The sequence below is a fragment of the Loxodonta africana genome, chromosome 4 (assembly GCF_030014295.1).
Source record: "Loxodonta africana isolate mLoxAfr1 chromosome 4, mLoxAfr1.hap2, whole genome shotgun sequence".
Taxonomy (NCBI): Eukaryota; Metazoa; Chordata; class Mammalia; order Proboscidea; family Elephantidae; genus Loxodonta; species Loxodonta africana.
The window spans coordinates 28,759,693-28,773,074 of record NC_087345.1 but is presented as its reverse complement, the minus strand read 5'-3'; the positions used below and the strand labels follow the sequence as shown (position 1 = coordinate 28,773,074).

The following is a 13,382-nucleotide window of genomic DNA, read 5'->3' as shown; positions in this document are numbered from 1 at the left end:
ACCCCCTTCTCCCATTCTTTAAGAAATTTTTTTCACAGCTAGAACATGGCAACTACTGATAGCTCATCTTTTACAGACAAAGCCAATGGCACATTACACGCCATTTATTTTAGTTTTAAACTCAGAATTCCTTGGTTTCTAGAAGCTGATTTTCTTTTACCATAAATTTTTATCTAACAATTTAAAAGATTATTGGGGAATGGGAGGAGAAAAGGGATTTACATCTGACATCTTCTGCAGTTATGGGGAGTACTGGGTCTTTGATTTCTTTTGTATCCCTCAAAGACTAAATGTTGGCTATACTAAATGTGTTTAATGAATATTTGTTGATCTCACTTGCTCTTACAGAACGGTACTGTTTCTAATATACAAGAACATCTGTTATTTGGCAACGAATAGGAATGAGATGCTCTGTATTAGTGAGTTTTTAAAATAAGCTTAACCCATTAAATACTTAAACACTATTTTTTACCTGGGCTTTTTGGAGATAGGGGGATCATAAATCTTTCTAAATAAATATGTACATCTCCGACTTTTTTGACAATGCTGGGCTATAAATACGAACATGATTATATCTTCCCGTGCATGTATGTGTATGCACACACATAAATATGTATACACACACACACGCGCACACGCGCACACGCGCACACACACACACACATCTGGAAACCCTGGCGGCGTAGTGGTTAAGTGCTATGACTGCTAACCAAAGGGCTGGCCATTCAAATCCACTAGGTACTCCTTGGAAACTCTATGGGGCAGTTTTACTTTGTCCTATGGGGTCGCTATGAGTCGGAATCGACGCCATGGCACTGGGTTTTTGTTTTTAACATATAATATACACACATACATACATACATATATATATATGGTGGAGATGATAAGGGACCATGAAGGAAATGGTATGGAACATGAGGTTGAACAGCTACAATTTACTTGAGAAATGACTTTCTTAAATATATCTCCTGTCAGTTGCTTTTCTTGGTAACTGCACCTTTTTTAACAAAGATGGGGTGACAGATATATAGTTATATTCATTCCTTCACCCACCCAGTCACTGAGTACGTACAAGTGTACTCTTTTAGATCCTGTGATGACCTCTAAGGCAGTAAAGCACGGTTGACTTGACAAAATACCTTATTAATGAAAGGCCAAAGCAGTCTACTGCAGAATAATTTTCTGCATTCTCTAGAAAAGGCTGCTTCTCAGCAGCAATCAAACCCTGTGTTACTCAGGCATCACAGACACCATGGAGCTCCCTTTACTCTTCTTCCACATCTGCAATAATTTGGATTATGGGGTTTTGAGGACCATGACACCTTCATTTCAACAATAGGTGCTAGGGTGTTTCGGCAAAGGTATCTTTCAAAAATTATAAACTTTTCATGAGCAGTAGAAGATGACATTTCTAAAGATATGACTCTGAAGTAAAAATTTTTGTCAATTTTATTAATCGCTATGTAATAATTGGTTTTAATCAGTACCAAATATGAACATCTTAAATTTTCAATAATATATTATCTATATGTTATATAACACATAAATAATATATACATAATATATGCTTTTCAGTTTAAAAAAAAAAAAAAACTTCTTAAAAAAGAACCTTAAAGTAAAACACAATATAGTGTAGTGCTGCTTAAGAGCCAAACTGCTTGGGTTCTTCATCTATTAAAGAGTAAAAATGAAACCGCCTACTGTAAAGGGTTTTATGAGGATTCATATAAAGCAATTCACAAATTCACAGAGAAGCACTCAGGATAGTGCCTGGTCACACACTGTTGTTATCTAAATCAGTGGCTGTCAACAGGCAGTAGCTCCAGCACCTAGACCATTGCTATGGATAGAAATGTATCCCCCCAATATATGTGGTGGAATCCTAACCCCCACTCCTGTGGATGTAATCCTATTTGGAAAGAGAGTCTTCTTTGCTATGTTAATGGGGCCATAGCTGTGTAGGGTGTATCCTAGACCTAATAATTTCTGAGTTATGAAAAGAGCACACGAGACACAGATGCAAGCACAAATGAGGGATGAGGGGTGGGAGACTGATGCAACCTGAAGGTCATCTATAAGCCCAGGAATCAAGGACACTCAGCGCTTCCCATAAGGAAGTGATCAACAAGGCTGAGACTCTGATTTGGACTTAAAGCTTCCAGAACTGTGAGGAAAAAAGTTTTTTTCTTTAATACCATCTACCCGTGGAATTTGTGTTACAGCAGCACTAGCTAACCAAGACAAGGGTATTTCTGACTGTCCCAGGGGCTGGGGTGCTACAGGCATTTAGTGGATAACACAGAGATGCTAGACATTCTACGTCCTACATGAAGTTTGAATGTCTCAGTGGACTTTAGAGATACCTCCAAAGGTCGGGAAATTTCAGTACTACTCTGGGTCAGAATGGACTCAACAGCAAAGGATTTGGTGTTTTTGGTTATACATATAAAAACTGGCTAGTTTGCAAGAATAGTATTATTATTTCAAGTTAACATTCAATAATTTGTTTCATCATGTTATTCCTATTTTGATTAACATTATTTCCTTCTTTTTCTTTTTATCATTTCGTTCTATTAGTATTAGCAGGAGCTTTTATTCTTATAACTGTAGTTCTGCTCAGAGCTGAGACATTTTAGGACTCCAGAGGACACTGCATACATTGCACTCTATACAAATGATGTCCCTGGAAATGTGCAACTTGCCAGCCTTGCCTCTACTCTTGCATTTTCCTGTTATCTTATTTTTCTGACATCCAAACTTATTCATTATAAAGAGGTACAAAGACCACTTCACTGTCTTCTAATGTAGCTGTACCTGAGCATGTACATGTTGTACTGTTATTCATAACAATTTAGTTTCCTTTTATACGAATGTGTAATACAATTAGGACATTATAATTAAAAAAATTGTTTCACAGGTTAAATTATCTATGAGTTTCATTTCAAGATTGTATAGGAGGCACTATAAAATGTGAAGTCAAAGGAGTATTGGGACTGATAAAGAACCACTGACTTAAATGAGAATTAAATTTTATTATAAACTTGCACAGATCACAAAATACTAAAACTGGATAGAATCTTAGACAAAACTTTATCATATTCTGTAACATTTCATATTATGGGTAGTGCTTTGATTTACAGTTTGAATTAATAAAGTTACTATAGAGTATATGGAAGAAAGAAAGATCCAAAATATTCTTAGATACAAATACCATCCTCTCAGGATGAACCTGAAAATTGTCCTTCAGGCAGAAGAGTGAGTAAGCCTTTGAGTGCCACAGCCAGACTGCCTGATAATCCTGTGCCTTCACTAACAGGTGAGTCATCTTCCAAAATTTACTTAGCCTCCCTAGCCCTTGTTTCCCCACCTGTAAAATGGAAATAAAAATAGTACCTATCTCACAGAGTTGTTGTAAAAGTTAAAAAAAATTTATATAGGTAAAGAACTTAAGAATTGTGACTAGCATATAGTAAAGTGCTCAATAAAACATTAACACTGAGGAGCCTCAGTGGCGCAGTGGTTAAGAACTCAACCACAAAAGGTCAGCAGTTCGAATCTACCAGCTGCTCCCTGGAAACCCTGTGGGGCAGTTCTACTTTGTCATATAGGGTTGCTATGACTCAGAATTGACTCGACGGCAACAGGTTTGATTTGGCTGGTTTTATTAATACTGAAGTTCATTTATAGAAAATAAAATAGCTTTGTCAGTCTCAAAGAAGCCTAAAATGGTTCTGAAATGCTGTTCACAGGTTTAAAAATAAATCAGTGATTAGTGAGCCCCTAGCACATCACCTGGCACACAGCAGACATTCGATGTTTGCTAACTGGATGAACTAGTCTACACATTAATATACCCAGTTACATTTGTTTGTTTTCTATAACAACAGATATACAAATCACAACTTTGAAAATTCTAGAAGCATCAGAGACTTTATTTAATAGACAAACTAACATACTAGAATAAGTGAGAACTAACTTTATTCTGCTTGATTTAGCTTTTTGCAATTTTCAATAAAATACATAAATTTCCTGAATCTGCTCAGGAGACAGATTGTCTTGAAATGGCTTCCCTACAGCCACAAATCTGCTAGTTGATTCTAATACTGTGTGTCTCTCAGAAATACCAAACTCAAACATCAGAAAATAAGAATAGATCAGCATACTGAATTTTTAAAACAACTTAATTGTTACTGGGCCAGAGGAAATTTTCATTCTGCTCATCTTATAAAGAATGTTAAGAATCTATACTGTAGGACCACTTATATGTTAATAGTTTCTTTCATTATAAATTTGTAATAATGTAATATTCTTCTGCACGGGCTATAATATTTTACATATTAAAGCTTAGCATTTTTTTCTTTTTGTGGTAGAATACACGTAATTCACCATTTTAACTATTTTAAAGTACACAACTCAGTGGCATTTAGTACATTCATAATGTTAACCATAACCACTATCTAGCTCCAGAACGTTTTCATCACCCTGAAAGGAAATCTCGTGCCCGCTAAGCAGTCACTCCCCATTCTCTCCTCCCTCCAGTCACTGAGAGTCGCTTACCTGCTTTCTGTTTTTATGGATTTGCCTATTCTGGATGTTTCATATAAATAGAATCATATGTGGTCTCTTGTATTTGGCTTCTTTCAATTCATGTATTGCTTTCGAGGTTCACCCATGTTGTAGCATGTATCAGTACAGCACTTCATTCCTTTTTATGGATTCCATTGCATGGATGTACTGCATTTTGTTTATCCATTCATCTGCTGATGGACATTTGGGTTGTGTGTCTCTTCTGGCTAAAATGCTGCAATGAACACTGGTGTACAATTATCTGTTTGAGTCCCTGCTTTCAAGTCTTTTGGGCATATACCTTGGAGGGGGTCATACAGTAATTTTATATTTAACTTTTTGAGAAACTGCCAGTTTTTCACACTGACTGAACTATTTTATATTCCCACCACATTTTTGCCAACACTCATTATTGTCTGTTTTTTTTGAGCATAGCCATCGTAGTAGGTGTGAAGTGGTATCTTAGTGTAGTTTTGATTTGCATTTTCCTAGTAACTAATGATGTTAAACGTCTTTTCATGGCTTGCTGGCCTTTTAAAATCTTCTTTGGAGAAATGTCTATTCAAGTCCTTTGTCCATTTTTTAACTGGGTTGTTTGTCTTTTTGTTGTTGAGTTGTAGTATACTTCATATATTCTGGAATGGAGACCTTTATCAGATATATGATTTGCAAATATTTTTGTCCCATTCTGAGTTGACTTTTCAATTCTCTTCATAGTACCCTTTGATACCCCAAGGTTTTTAATTTTGACAAAGTCCAACTTACTATTTTTCCTTTTGTTGTTTGTACATTTGTGTCATATCTAAGAAACCACTCTCAAGTCCAAGGTGATGAAGATTTACCCTAGGTTTTCTTCTAAGTTTTCTAGATTTAACCACATATTGTTGAGGAATTTTGCATCTATATTCATAAGGGATTTTGGTCTGTAGTTTTCTTATCTTTGTTTGGATTTGGTACCAGGGTAATTACTGGCCTCAAAGAATGAGTTAGAAAATGTTCCTCCTATCTTCTGGAAGAATTTGAAAGGGCTGGTGTTAATTCTTCTTTAGATATTTGGTACAATTCAAGTTAGCCATCTGGTCCTGGGCTTTTCTTTGTTTTCCATCTCTTCTTGAGTCAGCTTTGGTAGTTTGTATGTTTCTAGAAATTTGTCCATTTCATTCAGGTTACCTAATTTGTTGGTGTGTAATTGTTCATAGCATTCTCTTATAATCCTTTTTATTTCTGTAAGGTCAGTAGTGATACCCCCACTTTCATTTCTAATTTTACTAATTTGAATACTCTTTTTTTCTTAGTCTTTTTAGGTAAAGTTTGCCAGTTTTCTTGATCTTTTCAAAGAATCAACTTTTGGTTTCATTTATTTTCTTGTCTCTATTTCATTTACCTCTGTTCTAATTTCTATTATTTCCTTCCTTCTGCAAGCTATGGGTTTAGCTTACACTTCTTTTTCTAGTTCCTTAAGGTCTAAAGTTAGGCTACTGATTTGAAATCTTTTTTTTTTAATGTAGGCATACACAGCCATAAATTTTCCCTCTGAGCACTGCCTTTACTGCATTCCATTAGTTTTGGTACGTTATGTTTTCATTTTTATTTGCCTCAAAGTATTTTCTAATTTCCCCTGTGATTTCTTTTTTGAACCATTGGTTGTTTAAAAAAAAAAAAAAATTTTTTTTTTTTTTTATTGGTTGTTTAGGAATATGTTAATTTCCACATACTGGTGTTTCTAGGTTTTCTTCTGTTATTGATTTCTATTGTGGCCAGAGAAAATACTCTGTATGACTTCAGTCTTTTAAAATGTATTGAGACTTGATTTGTAGCCTAAGAGGTGGTTTATTATAGAGAATGTCCCATGTACACTTGAGAAGACTGTGTATTCTGCTATTGCTGGATGGCAGGTTCTGTATATGTCTGTTAGGTATAGCTGGTTATAACATTGTTGAAGCTTTCTATTTTATTACTGATCATTGGTCTTGTCATATTTAGCATGATTCTTTAACATGGTATCATCTGCATACAAAATTACTCCTAATATGACACAGGCTTTGTCATAATTAGGATTTGACAAACATTTTACCAATGCACCCCTACCACCAACATGCAGACCCAGCCTATGGTTGGCATTAATTTAGTACAGTGAAAGCAGTGATCCCTAGGATGTAAATGGCTATTTCCTCTGTCCAAATTGCATTGTAGTTGCCATTTGGCTGGTATATCTGTAAACTGGCAATCTCATCCTTTGAGTTAATGAAGATGATTATACTGAGAAGTTTTTCTATTAAAGTCTATCCCTTCAGAATTCCTTTCTTTACTGCTTTGAGAGTATACTATACTCACTATTCTTCCTTACTTTAAACTTGTTTTACTTATATTTTATTTCTTTATTATATCTATATCATTCAGTTTTTGGCCCAAGAGGCTTGACTTTAATAGCCAATCGGAATTCTCTTTTACTTCTGATAGTTGAATTAAGCTGAAGAATTCTAAATTCAGTTTCCCAGCTATTACTACAGTGATGTTGTATGTCAATCTCCAAATACCAGTGGCTTACAAAAATAAGCAAATATTTCTTCTTCATGAATCTGTGGGAAGCACTATTTCATAATGCCATAATGGTCCATGTCAGCTCCATGTATCTCTAATTCTGGGACCAGTGGCTATCCAGGGCATACTCACTTTATAGCAGATGATATAGCACAGAAGGCCAAGTCAAATCAGGTATAAAATTTTAAGGTTTTTGCTCACATCACATTTGCTAACATTACACTAGCTAAGTCCAACATCAATGAGATGGGAAAATTTTCTCCTTCCATGGTAGTGAGGGTGGGAAAGTAAATATTTACTGAACAATAGCATCAGCTGCAGCCTAGCAAAAGGAGATATTAGGAGCAATGCACTGAGTTTTTTAAAAAGTTAAATGTATTTAAAGAACTTACTCTGAAGTTAAGCCCTTTATACTGCTTAGAAAAACAGTGTTCTTTCTTTTATAAAGTGATGTTAACAGAAGGTGCTAGATTTTAAAAATTGTTATTATTTGACAAATTAAAAATTTGGCAACCCTGTATTGTCCCCAAAATTTTTGGAAAACTTTACTAATCTACAAAAATCTCGAAGTCTACTATAAGGAAAAAAAAAAAAAAAAAAATCATAGACCACTGAGTGTAATCCCTGGTCTATCTGGTAGTTGTTCATTACTCAGAGGCTATTCTTCAGTTTGCAAAGACACTAATTTCCCCCTTTTCAGATTTCTTTATTCCAAATGTTTGTGATAAGAAAAGTTCATGTTTTAGAGAATTGAAATGCCACTATTCATTTCTAGTGATCAAATCTAACTTTTACCTTAAAAATGGTCCCATTTACTCTTTGCGTCTTTATACAGGCTTGGTTTTACAACACTTGGGGCCCTTTCAAAAGAAAGGATTCTGAATACACGAGAATTTTTTTTTTTTTTAATTGTTTGAGGCGAAAGTTTACAGGGAAAATTAGTTTCCTATTTGATAGTTTGTATATAAAGTATTTCATGACCTTGGTTTCATTCCCCATAGTATGTCAGCATTCTCCCCATTTCTGCCCTGTTTCCCCATTTTCTTTGGCCCTGATTATCTACTCCTTCCTGCCTTCTCATCTTATAATGATTATTCTAAGCAGTACGTTCCTATCGGGTGTCATTGTTTATTTTTATACATGAGAATCTTAATGTTATATAAATCTTTCATGTCCCTGACATGAAAAATGGAATAAATGGTAAATAAAAGGTAATGGTCCATGACTCTCTAACTTTAAAAGGATGAGCTACATCAAGATTAAAACAAAAAATGCAGCTAGCAGCTTTACTTCCATTGTGAAAGCACACTATGTAATTGTTTTCTACATACACAAGTGTTAATAAATACTGACAATTTTGACACGGATTTATCAAAACATTACAACTATGCAAAATTATCAGAGCAGTGTTTTGTCTTTGGTCACAGTATTGTTAAAGCAAATCAAGCAACTGACACTCTTCTAATGACGGATTCACTCACTTCACTCCTGACTCCTCAGTTTATTTCTACCTCCTACTCTTGTTCTTCGTCTTATTCTTTACTTGTGATATTCTCTGCTTTATGTATTACTGAAGTATTACAGATACCTCATCTGTTCCAAATGAGGGGGTGGGATTAAAGAACATGATACTGAAATGTATCTACTGAAAATCTTATATACAGACTTTTGAATTTGTCAAAATACTACATTTTCCATGAATCTCACTTAGCAAATCAGAGTCACAGTTTGTTGTCTACGTTCATCATCAAACACTGACTTATTGTATAGGATCTGTGAAGTAACTTCGCAATATTACAACTTATTCTGTTGATCTTATCCAATATTGGAGAACTTGACCCAAGATATGTTTACATTTCATAAATGTGCAAATCTAAAAAAAAGAGGGAGAGAGGCACTCATGAATCAGCAAGGGAAGCTTCTATTAACTGGGATGAGAACTCACTGGTTTTGAAACTCATGTTTGTGTCATACTTACAATTTAAGTTATTATGCATACCTACAATTTAAATAAGTACGCTTCTTTTACAATACTTCGTGGTGCTTATATAAGTTACATTTGCTCTCATTTTAAAAATGTAAACCTCATTAAAATAAAACAAACTCAAAAATTTGGTTTTAACATAACCAACGTACCTGCAGGTATGATCGTCACTCACAGTTGCAATTTCTTGGCCTTCTTTGGGATCGAACACCAAACCATTAATAAAATCTGAATGGCCCTCTAAAACCTGACATACAGGAAAAAATTAATAAACAAAAAAGCAAAACCCCTCCCCCGAGGAAAATAATCTACATTTCTACCTAAAATTTTTATTTCATTGCCTTTAAAGCTTTCACTGCATGCTTCTCTTTTTCTATAAATATTGCTTAAGAAATCTGCCATTTTTAAAGCATGATTTTATATACCCACTTTTCTGGAACGTTTATCTTGGAAAGAAGTTGATCATTCAACACACTGCTATAAGCTTGATTTTTTTTTTCTAGTATGCATTTCTCATAAAAACACTTTTTTTTTTTTTGCTGTAACTGTTCTCACATCACCTCCTTTCTCACTTTTTACACAAAGCTTAAGTAAAAAATAAAGCTAGAAAAACATTTTAGGGGCTCTGAGATAAGAGTCCCTCTTTGCTTTTTTACTTCATACTTGCTGTTCTACACACTTGCTACTACCTAATAAACACACACAGTATGGACTTCACCTTCCATTGCCTTTATCCACTTGTTTATTGTGACTGCTAGCACTGTAGACAGCTAGTATATTAAGCCCATAGGCACAATCAACCCAGAAATCTTATGGCTATAGAGGCAGCAAATGGGAAGTTGGAAGGTGGAACACTATGTAAACAGGCAAGGTTCACTGGTCCAAATCTTTATAGCTGAAATTCTAAACGGATCTCTTTCTTTCTCTACTATTTCCTCTCTCTCTTCCTTCCCTTCCCTTTGTTCCTTCTGCCCCTTTTTTCCTGCCAAAATAAATTCAAATATGTTCTCTGTTCAAACATTAATAAAGTGGTTCTACATTGTACTGTTTACTATATAGAATTGTATCACAAGGGGAAAAAAAAAAGGAGGGATTTGGTTTAAACATTCCTGCAAGCTTTAAAAAATCCAGGTCCTCCAAGTCAATCTCCAAAGCTTCTGCCACAGCCTACAAGGCAAACTATATTAACATTAAATGTTTAATTTCCATTATGAATAGCTTATTAACTTTTGATAGGTCAAAATTTTATGTGCCATATGCCACTCAGATATTCATGGGTATACCTTAATCACTATGTACAGCATATAAGTCCACTGTATATAGCTTAATTTAGGGCATAAATTTTATTAATTTTTCAATGATTGAAAATGTTTACAGTTTATCTTTGTTTTACAATACTATTCATATTTTTGACTTACTAGAATGTCAAGAAAGCAATACTGTTCTAAGAAAATATATGCAACTTCAATCCAAACTGAAGGTTATTAATTATATTAACAACAAATACACATATGGGGCTTACTATGTATGAAGCTTGGTTCTAAGTGTTTTACATGAATTAGCTCAGTCAATGCTCATAATTCTATGAGACAGATGCTATGACTAACTCCATTTTACAGATGAGAAAATGAACACAAAGTTCTCCAAAGTCACATTGCTACTATATGGTTGAGCTGGGCTTCAAACCCAAGCAGTCTGGCTCCTGTGTCTGTGTTCTTAGCCACTTTGAAATCTTGCCTCCCACCAGAGGTGGATTATTCAATAAGCAAGGTAAGCACGAGCTTACTTGTGCTTACTTATGCATCTGTAGTGAACAGTTTCACGTGGTATGTGATCATTTATTCCCTTGAAGCTCGACTCTTACTCTATGTGTGTTCACATCTATTATTCTCTTACTATACCCAACTGTGAATTTCTATTTCTCCCCCATTTGCTATGTCTGCCTAATTTTAATTAATTTAATAAATGTGATTAGCTTTATAATCTATAGCCATTACTAAGAATCTAGTTCCTACACCCTGAAATAAGATCCTAACTTACATATGTTAAAGATCACCATAAAAAGGCATTTTTAACTGGGAAAAATCCAATTAAAAAGGCAAAAAAACAAAAAACAAGAATATATCTTTTAAAATAAGTTCTAAAGGTTTACAAGTTATACTTGCCAACATACTTTGTAGTCATTTTTATCCTGAAGATCTGAAGTAAATAATCTGATTCTCATGTCAGCAGCTGAAGTACAAAATCTGGAAGCAAAAAAAATTAAAATCAAAATAAAATAATTATCTCCCTCTATAAGTGAAATGTCCCCCACCCCACCAACCGAAAAAAAGCCAAAATCACCAAGTTCACAGTCACGCTTTTTCTGCGGTAGCGGGGAATACTGTGGATCTGCAGTGAAACCATTAGTCACTACTGAAAGTAGGAAGTGCTTTAAACATTTTATTGTAAGAATACACACAAAAACCCCAAATATTCTGGAGTTGTCTTCTCAATAATAAAATTTAGAATTTTAAAATAAATCAGCAAGTAAATTGAATTTTAAACTTTTTCTTAGAAGTATAAAAGGATGGAGTAAGAAAGTATATTTTAGGCAGGTCAATAAGAGATATTGAAAATACTGTTATACATCTACCTTAGTCTTCGATTTCTTCAGTTATCCATAAGCTTCCTTACTTTTTCTATTTCTCCAAATAAACTTAATTAGATAAAAGAAGATGCTCTTTTAAAATCTGGTATATTTGCACCTATTAAAAGCTGCACTATTAACTTATCCTGACCCTAAACGTTCAAAACATTTTTTTCATCATCCATTTTTCATCAATGGATGCTACATTAAAAAATAAAATCAAAGCATCAAACAGCTATTTATTAACTAGTTCCCCTCCAACTCTAAAATTTCTGCTTTCTCAGCACATCAGATTATGATTTAAGAAGAAATAATTATACACTGAAAAAGTTTATTTCCAATTCTTCTCTGATAAGCAGCATATTGTAGGGATCTAAATTTCTCCTTTAGTTCTGACTACATTAAAACGAACCACTTCTCGTCAGCTAATAAATTTAAGGACCTCTCTAAGGCAAGGGTTCTAACCTATAAAAAAAAAATAGGCTGGCATATATTGGTACATCTCTGCTACCACACCCTTTTTCAGTGATTTGGCAAGAGTCACAGAAGGAAACAGACCAAAGCTAGCAGAGAAATTCTCTCCAAAGTTTTCTCAGAAGTGAAATTAAAAGTAGGACAAAAGTTTAAAAATAAGAAACATAAACTTTAATGAAAGCTATTTCTTAATTTGATTCTTAAAGAGTTAATATGAAAGGGTACTCTCTACACTACATTAGTACATAGTTTATTATGTATTTTTTGTATATTCATACAACACTTAAGAAAGTCACACCACCTGTTGTGGGTTGAATACTGGCCCCACAAAGATATGCCAAGTCCTAGGCTCCTTGTTGCTAGGTTCTGTCAGATAGATTTTCGACTCATAGCAACCCCATGTAACAGAAAAGAACTGCCCCACAGGATTTTTCAGGCTGTGATCTTTAAGTGAGCAGATTGCTAGGTCTTCCTCCCACAGAACTGCTGGGTGGATTTATTCCGCCAACTTTTCGGCTAGTAGTTGAACACCTAATCATTATGTCACCAGGGCTCCTTTGATTTAATCTAGCCAATACCTATATTCAATTAAAAATGAATTAGGAAAATGAGTGCTTTGATTTGGGACATTTTGAGTAGGAGAAAAAAAAGAGAGGACCAAAAACCAGCCAGGTCCACTCTATAACTACGATTCTGGTTGCAACTAATACATTTCTGGGAGGAAAAAACATCACCCTTTGTGCTCTCTTTGGCACACACATGGTATCACAGGTTGCTAAGATTTGATACCAGGGCATTTCCCAATTCAGTCCAACACCTCAATCTAGGCTAGTCAACTTTCCTTTGGTTCAGTTTCTTCAGCTCATCTCCCTATCCATTCTTCACACCTCTCTTGCAGGTACAAGAGACAAGATAGAGGGGTAGAGGAGGAGAAAAAGGAAGTCTAAGAAATACTGAATAGTTGTATGCCAGCTGGTACAGAGAAAGTACATTATGAATACAACCAGTATTTACTAAATACATATTTAAAGAAATGTGAGCACATACAACCAGGATATAGGTAACAGGAATGTTCACAGCTGCATTACTCATAAATCGCCCCAAACAAGAAACCTAGTTGTTAGGTGCTATCGAGTCATCAAGTCGGTTCTGACTCACAGCAACCCTATGTACCACAAAACAAAACGA

General features: G+C 34.7%; 1 protein-coding gene across 2 annotated transcripts in view; it reads right to left on the bottom strand.

Annotated features, from left to right (window-relative positions):
• NUP37 (nucleoporin 37) overlaps positions 1-13,382 on the bottom strand; it is a 56,565-nt gene that overhangs the window by 28,406 nt on the left and 14,777 nt on the right. For both annotated transcript variants that reach the window (XM_010599732.3, XM_003405296.4), the window contains exons 4-5: positions 11,265-11,337; positions 9,244-9,338 (exon numbers count right to left, since the gene is read on the bottom strand). In XM_010599732.3, coding sequence (XP_010598034.1) covers positions 9,244-9,338; positions 11,265-11,337 — 168 coding nt within the window. The remainder of the gene's footprint in view (positions 1-9,243; positions 9,339-11,264; positions 11,338-13,382) is intronic.